The sequence below is a fragment of the Oncorhynchus gorbuscha genome, linkage group LG19 (assembly GCF_021184085.1).
Source record: "Oncorhynchus gorbuscha isolate QuinsamMale2020 ecotype Even-year linkage group LG19, OgorEven_v1.0, whole genome shotgun sequence".
NCBI classification, from domain to species: Eukaryota; Metazoa; Chordata; class Actinopteri; order Salmoniformes; family Salmonidae; genus Oncorhynchus; species Oncorhynchus gorbuscha.
Window position 1 is genome coordinate 36,917,127 of NC_060191.1, and position 17,296 is coordinate 36,934,422.

A 17,296-nucleotide genomic window follows, 5' to 3' on the forward strand; every position below is an offset into this window, starting at 1 on the left:
AAGGACACAAATAGTTGGTTTGGATGACTGATAACAAGTGAAAAGGCTAAACATTTTTATTTAGTATTAAATTCAGAAGAAAAAAATATCAGAAACTCTTAATTTATTAATATAGTCACCAGCTAGGACAACAATGCAAACAGTTATTTTCTTCATCCAGCTCACACAATTCTCAAATTCATATTTTAAGTGTCACATAATCTCAATGCATTTCCTTTTAAATTGACAGGTTTAATTCTCTAACGCAAATGTTTCACTCTCTAATTCACATTTTCACAAAACGTAAAAATAAACAATTTATGTTTTGTTGAATATCTTCTCGTTTTAGGCTACCTTTTGTTACCACTTCAATGCTATGATAAAAAAATATATTCAGGCCTCTGGTAATTGCTTAGCATTATTAGAGTATACTACAAAACAGTTTGGATATCTTGGAATATCGGAGTCTGAAAAAGGGCACACAAATAATTTTCTTGCAAAATTTTTTTTGTATTTGAAGTAAATGTGCATCATATTTTCCTTTTGAAGTAGGCCCACGTTGGACATGGCAACATGCATTTCTAATTCCAAAATGGCTAAAGCTGCTAATGAGATTTGCAATCAATATATATTAAAAAAACAGTCCTTCCATTACATTGCATTTTCAATTCTTCACTTTTAAAAATGCAATAGTTTTTTTTTTATTTTTATGAACTGGCGTTTTATTGAGGGATATGCAACAACAAAAAAGTATATATACAACAGAATTCAGACAGAAACATTTTCAGTGGGACATTTACAAGCCAGAGAGCACCAGCATTAAACAAACTAGGGATCCTGACACAAATAATTGTGCGCCAGAACAGGACCTTGACCACAGTCTTTCTTCAGCTCCTGGTTCCATGTAGAAAATTCAAAAGAGGTGTCTTTGGGCCTGGTAGGGCTGCCTACAGATGGGCCTGTCTGCTCAGTCCGACTCGCTGTTGTAGTCCTCTGCACCCCCTGGTGCCTCCTCCTCTTCCCCCTCCATGTTGCTCTCCTTGTCCCAGTCCTTCATGGAGGCTCCCGTCATGAAGTCGTCTCTCAGCACGCTCCAAGCTGGCTTCTCTTCTGCCTCCCTGCCTGTCGTCTGTCTCTCTGTCTTGGTGACGACCTCGCTGCCCCCCTCTGTGCCCCGCAGCACGTTAATGAAGTCTTTCTTGGAGACAAGAGGAGAGGAGCTTGGCCTTCTTCCTCTCAGAGCCGCCCGCCTCCTTCACCTTCTCATCCACCGTTTTCTGGTGCTTCCTCACAGCGTTGAACAGTTGTACTACTCCCTTGGTAGCAACTCTCTGCAGGTTCCTCTCATTCTCTCGGTCTTTTACAAAGTCTGGTTTCTCTCAACACATCATCTCCCATGCTCGCTTTTTATCAGTCCGTTTCTTCCTCTCTAGATTCTCCTTCTTCTCCTTTATTCTTCTTCTTTACAATAGTATCAATCACATGTTCACAGACATTTCAGTCCATAAATAAGACTATTATCATAAGTATGCCTCTTTGTGTTGTACTCATTTGTACTAGGTTTAATGTCAAGGTACATCAAATACGTTACACTATATAACTCAATATCAAAAATGGACTTAATACAAATTGTGATTGAAGCTGGAAGTCATGTATTAAAATGACTTTTAGAGAGAGGTGGAAAATTGTCTTAAATTCCCAGTGAGGTCAGACATGTGATTTACCTGTGTCTTATATTCATTGTATTCAGACCCCTTGACTTTTTCCACATATTGTAACGTTACAGCCTTATTCTAAAATTGATAAATCATTTTTTTCGTCATTAATCTACACACAACACCACATATTGACCAAGTAAAAACAGGTTTAGATATTTTAGCAAATTTACTACAAATAAAAACTGAAATATCACATTCACATATGTATTCAGACCCTTTACTCACTTTTGGCAGTGATTTACAGCCTTGCGTCTTCTTGGGTATGACGCTACAAGCATGGCACACCTGTATTTGGAGAGTTTCTCCCAATCTTCTCTGCAGATCCTCTCAAGGTCTGTCAGGTTAGATGTGGAGCATTGCTGCACAGCTATTTTTCAGATATCTCCAGATGTTTGATCGCGTTCAAAGACATTCAGAGTCTTGTCCTGAAGCCACTCCTGCATTGTCTTGGCTGTGTGCTTAGGGTGTTGTCCTGTTGGATGGTGAACCTTCACCCCAGCCTAAGGTCCTCAGTGCTCTGAAGCAGGTTTTCATTAAGGATCTCTCTGTACTTTGCTTCGTTCATCTTTCCCTCAATCCTTACTAGTCTCCCAGTCCCTTCCTCTGAAACACATCCCAACAGCATGATGCTGCCACCACCATGCTTCACCATCAGGATGGTACCAGGTTTCCTCCAGACATGACATTTGGCATTCATATCATGTATCATGTCAGGAATTTGAAAATATTTCAACTTTTCCTTGATATTTTAGCAATTACATTTACTTTGATGCTTAAGTACTTTAAAACCAAATACTTTTAGACTTTTACTCAAGTAGTATTTTACCGAGTGACTTTCACTTGAGTCATTTTCAGTTAAGGTATCTTTACTTTTATTGGGTACTTTTTCCACCACTGAAATTAGATCATAGACCAAAGGTGCATTCAGTTCACTTGAACGTTTGCTAAGTTGCGGAACGGCTTGTACTGTTTCCCTAAAAAATTATTGAACAGACTTTGACCGTTTGTTCCCATTTGGTGGGTGTGGTGAGGTGTGGCTTGAAGCAATGAGTGATGTATTTAATGGGCAGTGGCCATGTTGACAGTGTACCCCAACCCCTCCCCGTTTTTCGACTGGTCGTTCAGTACAGCATTGTTTTCATTCAATTGAATGTTCCAGATTGTAAAAGCGTACTGAATGCAAACCTCTCTGCCAATAACATCTAATTTGTGTAACTCTGTGTTGTCTGTTCACACTGCTATGCTTTATCTTGGTCAGGTCGCAGTTGCAAATGAGAACTTGTTCTAAACTAGCCTACCTGGTTAAATAAAGGTGAAAAAAAAAATAATAATAATAATTTTCAGTTTCCCCCTCCCCACTCAGACCACTCCCAGACATTCCAAGCAAAAATGATTGCTTAAGAAATTGCCCTTTGCTAAGAAGCTATTGCTGTTTCTTTTGACCATTTTAATTTAAAACAATCAAGGTACTAAATTGTTACCCAGAAATGATTTAATCTTGAGATAAAAACAGCTGCATTGGACCTTTAAGTTATATTATAAGCATACAGTATTAATACAGCATTTCCAGTTTTGTAAATAGTTGAGAAAAATACAAAACAATATTCTCTGTGTGAGAGTCCTCCTCCCCCTCCCCCCCTCCTCCATCTCTGCAGATGACTTCGTCAACCATTTTGAAAAGAAGATCGACGACATCCGATCCTCGTTTGCTAAGTCAAACAACACCGCTGGTTCTGACACTGCCCTACCCTGTGCTCTGTCCGTCTCTCCAGATGCAGCCAGGCCGCCCAACAACACCCTATCCCCTCCTCTCTTCTCCAGACCATTTCCGGAGAACCTCATGCTCATCAACTTATCCCTGACCGCTGGCTACGTCCCTTCCGTCTTCAGATAGAGTTGCACCCCTTCTGAAAAAACCTACACTCGATCCCTCCATGTCAACAACTACAGACCAGTATCCCTTCTTTCTTTTCTCTCCAAAACTCTTGAACGTGCCGTCCTTGGTCAGCTCTCCCGCTATCTCTCTCAGAATGACCTTCTTGATCCAAATCAGTCAGGTTTCAAGACTAGTCATTCAACTGAGACTGCTCTTCTCTGTATCACGGAGGCGCTCCGCACCGCTAAAGCTAACTCTCTCTCCTCTGCTCTCATCCTTCTAGACCTATCGGCTGCCTTCGATACTGTGAACCATCAGATCCTCCTCTCCACCCTCTCCGACTCCGGCACGGCCCACGCTTGATTTGCGTCCTACCTGACAGGTCGCTCCTACCAGGTGGCGTGGCGAGAATCTGTCTCCTCACCACGCGCTCTTACCACTGGTGTCCCCCAGGGCTCTGTTCTAGGCCCTCTCCTATTCTCGCTAACACCAAGTCACTTGGCTCTGTCATAAACATGGTCTCTCCTATCATTGCTATGCAGACGACACACAATTAATCTTCTCCTTTCCCCCTTCTGATGACCGGGTGGCCATCGCATCTCTGCATGTCTGGCAGAATATCAGTGTGGATGACGGATCACCACCTCAAGCTTCGGCAAGACGGAGCTGCTCTTCCTCCCGGGAAGGACTGCCCGTTCCATGATCTCGCCATCACGGTTGACAACTCCATTGTGTTCCTCCCAGAGCGCTAAGAACCTTGGCGTGATCCTGGACAACAAAATATCAACTAACATATGGCCCGTTCCTGTAGGTTCATGCTCTACAACATCCGCAGAACACCCTTCACACAGGAAGCGGCGCAGGTCCTAATCCAGGCACTTGTCATCTTCTGGATTACTGAAGCGCTGTTGGCTGGGCTCCCTGCCTGTGCCATTAAACCCCTACAACTCATCCATTTGCAGCCCGTCTAGTGTTCAACCTTCCCAACACGTCACCCCGCTCCTCCGCTCTCTCCACTGGCTTCCTCATCCGACAAGACCATGGTGCTTGCCTTTTTGAGGGGAACGGCACCTCAGTACCTCCAGGCTCTGATCAGGCCCTACACCCAAATAAGGGCATTTCATCCACCTCTGGCCATCCTTTGGGGATTTAGCATGTCAGCTCAGTCAAAACTATGAATGGTGGAACAAACTCCCTGACGCCAGGACAGCGGAGTCAATCACCACCTTTCTTAAGGAATACCTAGATAGGATAAATAAACCCCCCTCCCCCTTAAAATATTTAGATGCACTATTGTAAAGTTTGTTCCACTGGATGTCAAAGGTGAATATCTTGATCTGGATAAACTCTCAAATGATTAAATGTAAAAATGTAAATGTAAAACATTTGGACATGACAAAATTAAACAAAAGAGGGAAGTTGTAAAAAAATTAAAATGTTTTTTTTTATTCTAAGACATTCTCAAAAGGACAAGTCCCTCATTCATAAATGTAAGCACCCCATATATTTTTCTTCTCCAAAAAAAAAGGTTATATCTACAACCTAAAAGGGTTCTTTGGCTGTCCCCATTGGATAACCCTTTGTAGAATCCTTTTCACAGAGTTCTACCTGGAATCTAAAAGGGTTCTCCTATGGGGACAGCTGAAGAACCCTTTTGGAACCCTTTTTTTTCTAAGAGTGTATGCTCTCCTCTGTCAGAGCACTGTACGTTCCACTACTGTACATTCCACTATGAAGCTACAAGAACACTCACTTGTGCTGGCACTTGTTTGAGAGTCCGTTAAGCAGATCACCCTTCTGTTGGGAAGGGGAAAGCTGCTCTGAGGGGGATGGTCCTTGAGGTTCAGGCCGCCCATGGTCTGAGGGCTGAGGGTTGGATGTGTCACTAGTTGAGTTGCCATCCCTGGAGGGTGATTCTTTGTGGATCTCCAACAGAGAGACCGTCCAGGAGGGAGATGTAGGCTGTGAGGGGGAGGCCTTGCATGAGCACGGCTGGTGTCCCTGGGTTTGGACCTGTTCCACTCCTCTAAGGATGCGCACCAGGGAGTTGTGGACCTGCTGGCTAATAGGAGTGTCACTGTCGTCGGGTTCGGTCTTGACCTGGCGGTCTGTGGAGAAGTTAGAGAGCTGCTCCAGGACCTCTATCTGTCGGTCCATCATACCCAGCATACTGCAGTGGAAGGCCCTTTGCTCAGCGAGCTGTTCCCCTAGCTGATGGTTCAGGATGGTGAGCTGCTGGAGGATCAGGGTGCTGGTGTCCTCACAAGTGCCTTTAGAGGAATGAACAGCAGGACAACTTTCATTTGTTTTAGGTTACGGCTGTAATATCTATTATCCAAAGCTCTAAACAATTGATGAATACAAAGTAAAATTCCAACATATTCATGACATGATATTAGATACAAAGATCACATTATTGACATAGAATATAGGTGGTCATGTAGCCACTCTAAACTCATCAGTTATAAAAGCACTCACCAGTTTGTTCTTCTGGACTGCAGCTAGTGGGGTCACTAGCTTCCTCCCCATCATGTAAAGAGGGTACTGAATGTGGCTCACTCTTCACTGGGTAAAGATACTCTCCAGATAGACCCAAAGTCATAATCTCTTCTGACTTCAGGGCCCAGCCAGAAGTGCTGATGTTGGCCTCTTCTGGGATGGCATTAGTCTTGTCTCCTTCTCCCTCTAGAGCTGGAGCCAGGCTCTCCTGCCAAGGGGCCACAGAGTCAGGCTGGGCCACAGAGTCAGGCTGGGCCACAGAGTCAGGCTGGGCAACATCACCTGGGAAGAGAGAGAGAAGAGTGAGCAGCGAAGGCCAATGCAAAGCAAACACTTCTTTACAATTCTTCAATGGAAAATATTAAAGGTATAAAAAGAAAGTAGTACCATCAGTATGATCCTCCAGGTCCGAGTGGGTCAACACCACCATATTGTGTCCATCTGCAGTGCCTTGCTCTGGGGCCCCCACCCGGGCCCTCCTGGCCAGCATGCGGTCCAGCATACGGAAGTAACGGAACGACTCGATGGCGGACAGGCGTGCAGCGGGGCTACGGTATCCTGCAGTCTTGATCTTGCGGTACTTGTGCTTTAGGCTCTTCCAGCGGTTGCGTAGCTGGTTGACAGTGAAGTGGATGTCCCGCTTGGCCAGGCTGTAGCGCAGGTGGCGGAAGTGCGAGTCGTTGCGCTGGCGCTTCTTATCCAGCTCATGCACCAGGTCCAGCTGCTCGATGAGGGCCAGCATGGCGAAGGTGTCCGACTCGGTCCACCACTTGTTGGGCCTCCTCTCACTCAGGTCCATGATCTCTGCCTCTTCTCACTGGGTGTACCTGTGCTGGTAGCAGCCCCTTGGGCTCCTCCTGGTTGGAGGTAAACAAGAACACATGGAGAGAGGTTGAAGTACTACACCATAGGCTAATGTAATTTCTATACATTAGAGGTAGACTGAGGGGTAGTCGAATGATTATGATAAAATGACCCTGAAATAAATATTAAGACTTCCCACTCAAATTACATTTTGTAGCAATATGCATCAAAAAGCAGCATCCACGTTGTATTATAATAAAGTTTTATTCAAGAAGGGAACATTGGTGTTTTTAATCAAAGGTATAGGACAACCAAACTATGGGAGAATAAATAAGACAACAGCATCCAAAATAGATACTGGATATAAATGAAAGGAATAAATTGTGACATAAACCACTCCAGAGATGTTCATTACAACATTCACACAAGATTACAGTGACAGTTTCTTCTCCAGTCCCTTTGAAGTTCACCCAACAGCAAATCACGACTTTCCCACGTCAATTCCACTCAGATGAGACATGATGAGCTCAGTAGTACGCTTACAATGTGAATTTATGCAGCCAAACAGGAGTACTGTATAACGCTTTCCTCTACCCCCCCCCCCCCCCTTTTCGTACAACAGTGAATTACTTGAAATAAAATTGATCCTGGATATTACTGACAACCACACCATACAGAGATTCATTTAAAACTAACTAAGTGGTCATCAACAGTCTGACCACTGACAACCTAACTAGCTATCACTGGCTAGTTGACAGGTGCAGTGTGTATGCCAATTACTGACAGTGGCCGTGGACTCAGCTGGGTGGTTACAGTGGCCATCACCGGCGAATGCTGACGATGAAGAATGTAATTTCCTACAGAACTCTGCTGCCAACATTTTTTTCATACACAAACCATTTTTGTAAGTTAATAACCATAAAATAGCGCTTACTGTTACTGCTACAGATTGCACTTCATACCTTCATCTCGATTTTTTTACGCTGCGTCGAGGAAGCTTGCTCGCGTCGCACGATCACATGGGGTTTGTTGTCATCAATGGTCTCGTTCGAAATTGCAGCCGACTGTGGAGGAAACTGCCGACTGATTGATCTACAAATCACCGTGCCTCATAAATATCCACTCATTATTATTTGTAGATCCGTCAGTCAGTCACTATTTACCCATGATACATCACGAATTTGATGCTCTCGAACACGGCCAATGACTGTTTATGATCGACGTTCCAAATGTCACATGTCCTTCGATCTCTACTGTGATTGGTCTAAAATCTTACCGCATACTCAAGAGGGTGAGTCTGTGTGAGGAGCTGCGCAAATTCTCAGATCTACACATCATCTAAATGTTCAATTCGAACGGATTTAACAGACATCTGGTTGTAATTTGTGAATTTGTGCAGTACTGAGTGTGGGCCAAACCCCCGTGAGTGAGCGATTTCCGGCTACTTCCGTGTGCTCATGTGATTCCTTTTTTACAGGACTGTGGAGGTATGAGAATTTGTTTTACATACATTTTTCGAATAATAGCAGGCTAGCTATCTATATTCGATTTGGTGAATTGATTTTACGTAGATTGATTTACATAACATGTCAATTAGTTAAATTGAGTTCAACTCTATAACATAATGTTATTCAACAGAGGTGGGGGGATGCATTTCGTTGCGTATCATCTCGTGCTAAAAAATTATTTGGGCTAGCGCTCAAATGTGGGGGAAAGCACATTCCGATGGGCAGACAGGAATCATCATAGCAGTTCCATTAAACATCAGAACATGCCCCCCTGTAACATTGAAACTATGCCTCCCCGTAAGATGGGGAGCAGTTTCTACTTCCTACTGTAGGCCTTCACTGTTCTCTTGTGTATTTAGGTGGTGTGGTGTAATGGCAAGTGACAAATACCAGATAGTGGTGCAAGGAGAGGCGTCAGAGACCGACTCAGATGATGAGGTATACATCACCTCCCTCTCTCCACATTCAACAGCCGGAGGGCAAAAGGTACCAGGGGAAGCATCTGAGACTGACAGCGAGGGGGAGGTTGAGAAAGCACGGAAATGTGTCACTGCTGCAAGCTCTGAAACCCCACAAATATTACGGAAGGACTTAACTCCCCTGCTTGTGATCAGAGACAACTCTGACATTCAGTCCGTGGTAGAGGAGAGGGTTGTTTCTCAGCCCGAACACAGTGGGCTCTACTACAACACTTTACTCCAGCAGAAATTACAGGAGAGCAATGCACGTCTGTGCACGGATGTGTCCCAGACCATCAAACAGGTGTATGGTAATGCCACAAAGGAGATCCGCATGGCCACGACCCACCTGACCGTCTCCCAGAACGGCATCATCAACGCCTCCCACAGCATCCGACTCATTCTGGAGGACCTCAAGTCTGTCTCTGAGAAAATGGACATTATCACCAGCTGTTACCTTCTCCCCGATATTACCATCCCCTCCTCTCCCACTACCCCGATTCCCGGCCAATGATCTTCCTTATGATGTTCCTTGACCAATGCTTTCATATGTCTTATGTAGGCTAAACAATGGGCTGGAGTATTGCTATTTGTAAAAGGCACTTGCATTAGGTGAATAAATGATGCATTGCTGTTATACTATTGCTGCTCCATGTTGTTCTGCTTTACATTCCGATGGCTTATTCATTGTAGTTGGTCATCGCAAAGGATGCTTATTGATCTTGATCATAGCAGAAAGTATTTAGCTGGTCACATTCACAATCTCTCGTTAAGCAATGTATTTTCCCGAAGCGCCCACTTTTGTGGTGTAAGCAAAACACCGCAAGTGATGGGACTGCTGTGGTCAATTTTTGTCTAGGCCTAGAGTTGAAGTAGCTACAGAATCCTCATGTATGAACAAAATGAATCCTAGGACATTCATTGTGCATCACTGTTCACAAGTCAGTCAATAGGCTTCAATAGGCTTCTACTTCAGGGAACATTGGAGGAACAGTTTTAAAACGTTTAATATACATTCCATCCCTATACAGTGTAGTCTTCCCAAAGATATAGAAAGTGTTATAAAACGAAAGATCATTTTTGAATCCAGAGGGTTTGATCAGTCAGTGCTTTTGCAGAGTCACTGTCATGTCTTGTGAGGTTGAGCATCTGGCTTCCAGGAAGTGTGAGCTGAAAGTAATCCATTGTCCCAAGGCCATCTGAAGGGCATGTCTGATCTCACTGCTGCGCCCATACACCAGAGACGCTCCTTCGAGTTGATTCTCTGTCAGCAGCTGCTGATATTTCACTGGAGTGTTCAGCTTCTCCATCTAGAGAACAATGCAGACACGACATTGAGACACATTGACATATATTGTTAAATGGTGTCATTAGACATTGTTGGTCGTCATTTACTTGTTCTAATGGGCCAACGGTGGTTCATGGGAAAATATTCTGGTGTGTGGGAAGTTCCATCATTGGTGATGGCGTGCATGGGACTACCCCTCTTCAGTGCTGCTGCTATGAATGCAATGCTTATGAGCTGAGGGCTATTAGCATACTACCCTCCTGAAACAGCTTATTTCAAGGTCACTGACTTGGCATTTTCCCTGTTTTAACAAGTGCATGTCTGATCTCACTGCTTCGCTCATAAACCAGAGACACTTCATTGAGTTGATTCTCTATAGCAGAGAACTGAGTGAAGCCGTCTTACGGAGCCATTGGATTCTGTTGTGACTGATCTGTGATACAAAAGTATAACGTTCCGCAATTATTTTAAGGGACTAATGGACTTATCCACATGAGTTGTGTAAATACCATAAGTATGTATACATAACACTGTAAACTGACCTCCATGAAATACTAGCGTCTATCATAAAATAATTCAATCGGCATAAAGATTCTTATTTTGAACTAACCTCTTTGCAGGTGTCCTCTGTGCTCATACTGATAGCTTTTCCAATCCGCAGATTGCATTTGACTTGGTTCTGTTTCTCAACATCCTTCAGAGTAAACTGGAGGTCCACCTTAAGGAACCTCTCAAACAGCTCGGGGTCTCCATCCTGCTCTACAACGGTCTCCAGACAATCTCTGAGCATGTGGAGCTCCAGACTGGTCTCACTGAACACCTCCCATAAGGTCTTGGCCTGGTTGATGTCACCATCAGCGCCATCAGTCTCAGCCCTCTGCTGGCGGTCCTCTGAGCATTGCAGGATCCAGCCCAGGCGGCAGGGTTGGCCATCACCACCCAGGCAGCAAGGTCTTTAGCTTTGGAGAAGCCCCTGTAATCCATAGCATCCATGACGATGACTGTCATCCTTACAGAGTTTATTATCCTTCTCATATGCACATGGTTTCCCATAAGATAAACATGAGGGCTGTATTTGGTATATATGGAGTGTAAATGCCTCATTTGTTAGCGCCTTGATTTTCTTGGCCCAGACTTCCCAATGGATGCCATTTTCTAGTAGCTCAGTCTCACTTTTGCCCTTTTCAATGAAGGGCACAAGGCTGTCATCAAGCCTGCCTTTTTCAAATGCAGAGAAATTCCCAGCTCTATGTTTTCCTCTCTTAAAACATTCCCAGTCAGGCTCTAGATAGCTGTCAGCGAGGGTTTTAAAAGCTCTGCATTTGGAGTCTGGGGACATCTCAGGCACTGAGAAGGGCAGGGTGACCATCTTGTTTAGAAAGTCGTACCCGCTGGATGTCAGCCCACAGATCCACATGGTGCTCTCCACACAGCCCACCACCACTCCGGGGTCCACAGCTAGGATGGAGACAAACGTGACATTCTTCCCCCGCCAGCAGAACGTTCATGGCCTCCAGGGTGCGGACCACCCTGTCTGGGCTGCAGCGGTCCAGGTGGGTGATCTCCAGCACCACACGGATCCTCATCTCGAACACCTCCATGAAGTTGGTGAAGTCCACCATGACGCCCACCTCCTTCCTCACTTTGTTCATGAAGCCATATCAGCCATGAGGCTGATGGCCGAGCTGTTCATCTGGTGCTGGATGCTTCCGCCCATGGTGTAGAGCAGGTGCTTGGATGTCCGCAGAATAGTCCTCAGGGCGAAGACTGCGGGAGGCCCCAGTGTTGCTATGGCCATCGATTCCAGCACAGTGACACAACTGTGTGTGCCATTTGTTTGGAGCTCAAAGCCATATAAGTAGAGCAGGGTACATGTGCCAATGCTGAACATTACAGTGGCTCGGACTACAACCCAGACCGGGAGGCAGAGCAGCCTTATTGCTTTCCAATTGACCTCATCACCTTTGCTCGTGACTTTCTTTGAGTAGGGATGATTGGTGGCTCTATAGACGCCCAGGGGAAGTTCCCCAAAGTTATCCTGGATGCCCTTGAAGAGGCGGATCGCCAACCCAGCCCAGAGTTTATCACTGCCTGCAAAGTGCCAGGCACTGAAGCGCTCCTCTTCCTCCCTCCACACGGGACAGAAGAAGATGATGGAGAGGAGGAGGGCCAAGTAGCGAATCCACGCTGGAGGAGGTCTCTTCAGCTTGTGCTTCTGGTCTCTCCACTCTGCCTCTCTGTTCATGTAAACTTTGAATGTAGAAAGAGCAACACAATTAGATTTTTAGAACAAACAAAAATAGTCACGTGAACTCAACCTAAGTGTTAAACTTACTCTTGATCTTCTTCAGTAGAGTTTCAGTGCGGCAGGGGCACTGGGAGAACAGACCTACGGTGGCCCGGAGGTGCCACCTTGATCAACTCCCTGGACAGTCCATATGCCTAGGCATCATCCAACAGGGCACCATTTTGTTTGACCAATGTAGAGGTAGACATGGCAATCAATAGAAGCTGTTATTAGCTGTATCCCTAAATGACTAAATGTCTGATACATTTACTAACTTTCCACTTACCTTGTCACATTTACATTTGTCTATGGTTCCAATACTTTGTCAATTCTGAGGGAATAAAACCGGTTATAACATTCATATGATATAACATTAGTACGGTATGGCAATATAATTTCGATTCATGATCACTGCAACCGATCTAAACTCCAATTATCAGTAACGGTTGGTTATTATTCTGCAGTGTCACTAAAACACTGGCTGAATTTTTTTACGTCCCCAAGAATTTTGTAATTTCATAGGAATTTGTTATAGATGGTTATGTATTGATGTTGTTTTAGAGATGTTTCATTAGTTATTCGAAAATAATGTGTTAAATGCAGGACTTTCTGACACTGGCCAAAGTCATACAGAGTAAATGACCAAAATGTAATGAGAGGAATGAACAGAATCATAAACATTTAAGACCGCTTTTCAATAAATATTTTGTGTTGTTCAGCAGTTCAATGAGCACATTCAGGGTTAGCCAAAAGTTCTATTCAATCATGTCAGTAAGCTGAAGAACTTGGCTGCTCCATAAACTAACCTGTGGTTGTATCGATAACTTAGAGCATGAGTTTGAGCAACAATAATTCCCTCATCAGCAAATAAGTTCATTAAAAATCCTACAATGTGATTTTCTGGATTTTTTTTCTCATTTTGTCTGTCATAGTTGAAGTGTACCTATGATGAAAATTATACAGGCCTCTCTCGTCTTTTTAAGTGGGAGAACTTGCACAATTGGTGGCTGACTAAATACTTTTTTGCCCCACTCTATATAATGACAGATTTTTACTGTAATGAAAGTTAACACACCCTCCCACACAAATCAACTTGCTTGTTGATTTTGCCTTAGTCTTGGAACAGAAGTACAAATAAAATGTCAGTATTTGGTTAATGAATAAAACCAGACATCACTTTCCAATGACCTTTCTATGGAGTATAACCTATCAGCTAGTTTTACAAAACATTACCTCCATAACTACGTATTAACATTGGATTAGACATTTGCCCTCAAAAGAAAGTACAACTCAGTCTTCCTGTGTCTGTGTGGGTCTCACTACATTGAAGTAAACATTTAAGACAGCTTGTCAATAAATATTTTGTGTTGTACAGCAGTTCAATGAGCACATTCAGGGTTAGCCAAAAGTTTTATTCAATCATGTCAGTAAGCTGAAGAACTTGGCTGCTCCATAAATTAACTTTTGGTTGTATCGATAACTTAGAGTATGAGTTTGCGCAACAATAATTGCCTCAAATACTACCAGTTATATAATGACAGATTTTTACTGTAATGAAAGTTAACACACCCTTCCACACAAATCAACCTGCTTGTTGTTTTTGCCTTAGTCTTGAACAGAAGTACAAATAAAATGTCAATATTTGTTTAATGAATAAAACCAGACAGCACTTTCCAATGACCTTTCTATGGAGTATAACCTATCAGCTAGTTTTACAAAACATTACCCTCATATCTACGTATTAACATTGGATTAGACATTTGCCCTCAAAAGAAAGTACAACTCAGTCTTACCGTATCTGTGTGGGTCTCACTCCATTGAAGTCAACATACAGACGGACCCTCTGTAGAAACCAATAACACTAGTGCTGTTTACCCTACCTGACTATATACCCGACACAATATCAGATCATATGTGAATGAAAGTCAGAATTATGTGGAATTCTCCAGATGACTTAATTTTTTTTGTCTTACTACAGACCTATAAATATACATTCAAATATATTCTTTGAATGATATTGGCCATGGCCCAGAAAGCAATATTTGACTGTTTAATTCTAAACAAAGGAAATTACAATGTGTGTAAATTTATAATAGGTATATTAATGACTCCATCCCCACGCATTAATATTCATAACAATGACCATACATCTATACGATTCTTGGCCTTAGGAAACGGGACAGGAGTGCTTCACGAATGCTAGACGTCGACTGGTCTTCTTTGCTTTGCTCTCTCTGATCCTCATGTCCTTCTTTATTATATCCATTCTCTGGCAAAGCTTCAAATAGCTTTGACATTTGCACACTATCCTTGTCAACCATGCATGGAAATGTCACGCTTGATAGCTCTGCCAGAGACCAATTGCTCTGCCCACGGGGGTTCCCACTTGGTCTAATGGATGTTGGCTTCCCGAGTGAGAGCTACCCGGTACCAACCCCACATATTACAGAAAGTATGATCTCCTTCTGTGTGTTGTCCCAATGAAAGCAAGAACACAATCCCAGTACCCCAATCCATAGACTCGTAACTCCATCATGATACAGAATTCAGTATGTCTGTTGGCTGTAGACCACTATGGGGGCCCACTGGACTCTGTGAGTCAAATATAGAATGTACATTGTGATACATGCGACACCTTCACATTCCACGTGAAGAGAGACACACATAGGTCTGCATGTCAATTTATTAGGTACACCACCCGGTTCACGAAAATGGTTCGCTCCTACAGACAGTGAGTCATGTTGCCATGGCTTGCTATATAAAGCAGGCAGACAGGCATCGAGGCATTCAGTTACTGTTTGTTCGAATGTTAGAATGTGCAAAACAAGTGACCTAAGCAACTTTGAGCATGGTATGATTGTCAGTACCAGGTGCAACGGATCCAGTATCTCAAAAAACATCCAGTCAGCAGCAGTGCTGTGGAAGAAGAAGAATGGCAAGTTCAAAGGAGAATGGCAAGAATCATGCAAGCTAACAGGCGGGCCACAAACAGGAATCCCGGTTACTGTTGCGTCAAACTGATGGCAGAGTCAGGATTTGTCATAAGCAGCATGAGTCCATGGCCCACTGGTGTCAACGGTACAGGCTGGTGGTGTAATGGTGTGGGGAATGTCTTCCTGGCACACGTTAGGTCCCTTGATACTAATTGAGCTATGTTTCCATGCCTGAATAATTCAGGCTGTTCTAGGGGTCAAAGGGGGGTTTGGTACTAGATGGGTGTACCTAATAAACTGTCCACTGAGTGTATATTTACCATACACCCATACATTCGCCCACACTTATCATGCATTGCATTACAAATTATATCAAACATGAACATTTGACAGTAGGTATGGAGAATTTATGCAGTGTGCAACTAACTGCCTTTGACAAATTTGATCAACTGCTTTCTGGTGATATCTGTGAGATGAAAAACATGCCATCGCTCTTTGAGCTGCCCAATTTAATTTCCCTTCTCCACATACACTTGTTCACATGTTGCATCATGCCTGCAATGTGTTCTCAGTAGGGAAGCAAAGCTATGGGTAATTTGCCAAAGTTACCAGAATCCAGTAATTTTGGTACTTAACAGAAAATCTATGGCAATCTATCATGACTTTGGTAATTTATACTTGAATAACTTTTAAAACATGTATTCATATATAGTATTAATTTTGTATGTCTGTTCCTTCACTCTGCGGCTCGACTCATCCCAAACCATCTCAATTTGGTTGAGGTCGGGGAATGTGGAGGCCAGGTCATTTGATGCAGCACTCATTCATTCTCCTTCTTGGTGTATCAGCCCTTACACAGCCTTGAGGTGTGTTGGTTCATTGTCCTGTTGAAAAACAAATAATAGTCCCTCTAAGCCCAAAACCAGATGGGATGTCGTATCGCTGCAGAATGCTGTGGTAGCCATGCTGGTTAAGTGTGCCTTCAATTCTAAATAAATCACAGACAGTGTCACCAGCAAAGCACCCCCACACCATAACACCACCTCCTCCATGCTTTACGGTGAGAAATACACATGCAGAGATCATATGTTCACCCACACCACGTCTTAAAAAGACACGGCGGTTGGAACCAAAAATCTGCAAGTTGGAGACAAATTTCCACCGGTCTAATGTCCATTGCTCGTGTTTCTTGGCCCAAGCAAGTCTCTTCTTCTTATTTGTGCCCTTTAGTAGTAGTTTATTTGCAGAAATTTCACCATGAATTGAATCAAGCCTCTGAACAGTTGATGTTGAGATGTGTCTATCACTTGAACTCTGTGAAGCAATTATTTGGGCTGCAATTTCTGATGAACATATCCTCAGCAGCAGAGGTAACTCTGGGACTTCCATTCCTGTGGCGGTCCTCATGAGAGCCAGTTTCACCATAGCACTTGCTCAAACGCATTAAGAAGGAAGTCAATTCCACAAATTAACTTTTAAGAAGGCACACCTGTTAAATGAAATACATTCCAGGTGACTACCTCATGAAGCTGGTGGAGATAATACCAAGAGTGTGCAAAGCTGTCATCGAGGCAAAGGGTGGCTACTTAGAAGAATCTTAAATCTAAAATGTATTTTGATTCAAGAGGAAATAAACAAATTAATGAAAAAAAGCACCTAATCAACAATAGCATTATTTTCAATTGCCTCTGCAACTTGTCCAACTATTTACTTTTTTCTCAACTGCAACAAGTTTCATGCCAAAACATTGACAACAAATACATATTGACATAAGTCAAGTAAATGTATGCACACATGACTCTACGTCGCTTTGGATAAAAGCGTCTGCTAAATGGCATATTATTATTATTATATATTAAATAAAGGTGTAAAAAATATATAAAGAATGTGTCATATTGAAAGCCTCATTAACACCAATGGTATTCACTAAGTTGATGGTTTATATT

The 17,296-nt window shown here is 43.2% G+C and overlaps 2 protein-coding genes and 2 pseudogenes across 5 annotated transcripts; 1 reads left to right on the top strand and 3 right to left on the bottom strand.

Moving 5' to 3' along the window:
• Window positions 1-94: 94 nt before the first annotated feature.
• LOC124004883 lies at window positions 95-1,720 on the bottom strand (annotated as a pseudogene).
• Window positions 1,721-4,957: 3,237 nt separating this feature from the next.
• Window positions 4,958-8,022, bottom strand: si:ch211-116o3.5 (uncharacterized protein LOC325902 homolog). 4 transcript variants are annotated; one of them, XM_046314770.1, is made up of 4 exons: window positions 7,839-8,022; window positions 6,460-6,929; window positions 6,052-6,354; window positions 4,958-5,843 (listed from the first exon to the last, which is right to left on the bottom strand). In XM_046314770.1, the coding sequence occupies exons 2-4, from the start codon at window positions 6,869-6,871 to the stop codon at window positions 5,323-5,325; spliced, it is 1,236 nt and encodes a 411-aa protein (XP_046170726.1). In that variant the 5' UTR covers window positions 6,872-6,929; window positions 7,839-8,022; the 3' UTR covers window positions 4,958-5,322. The 4 variants fall into 4 exon arrangements, with proteins under 4 accessions (XP_046170726.1, XP_046170725.1, XP_046170727.1 ...); XM_046314769.1 differs by having other exon boundaries at window positions 7,811-8,022; XM_046314771.1 differs by lacking the exon at window positions 7,839-8,022 and adding an exon at window positions 7,661-7,802.
• Window positions 8,023-8,202: 180 nt separating this feature from the next.
• On the top strand, window positions 8,203-9,484 carry LOC124005472 (biogenesis of lysosome-related organelles complex 1 subunit 3-like). Its single transcript, XM_046314774.1, has 2 exons — window positions 8,203-8,363; window positions 8,744-9,484. The coding sequence occupies exon 2, from the start codon at window positions 8,757-8,759 to the stop codon at window positions 9,354-9,356; it is 600 nt and encodes a 199-aa protein (XP_046170730.1). The 5' UTR covers window positions 8,203-8,363; window positions 8,744-8,756; the 3' UTR covers window positions 9,357-9,484.
• Window positions 9,444-12,647, bottom strand: LOC124005473 (annotated as a pseudogene).
• Window positions 12,648-17,296: the final 4,649 nt, after the last annotated feature.

Coding starts and splice junctions, on each gene's coding strand:
- si:ch211-116o3.5 (XM_046314770.1), bottom strand. CDS start 6,871: ATGGACCTGAGTGAGAGGAGGCCCAACAAGTGGTGGACCGAGTCGGAC. Junction 6,355..6,459: donor CCTGGAGGATCATACTGATG/GTACTACTTTCT, acceptor CTCTCTTCCCAG/GTGATGTTGCCCAGCCTGAC. Junction 5,844..6,051: donor CAGTCCAGAAGAACAAACTG/GTGAGTGCTTTT, acceptor ATTCCTCTAAAG/GCACTTGTGAGGACACCAGC.
- LOC124005472 (XM_046314774.1), top strand. CDS start 8,757: ATGGCAAGTGACAAATACCAGATAGTGGTGCAAGGAGAGGCGTCAGAG.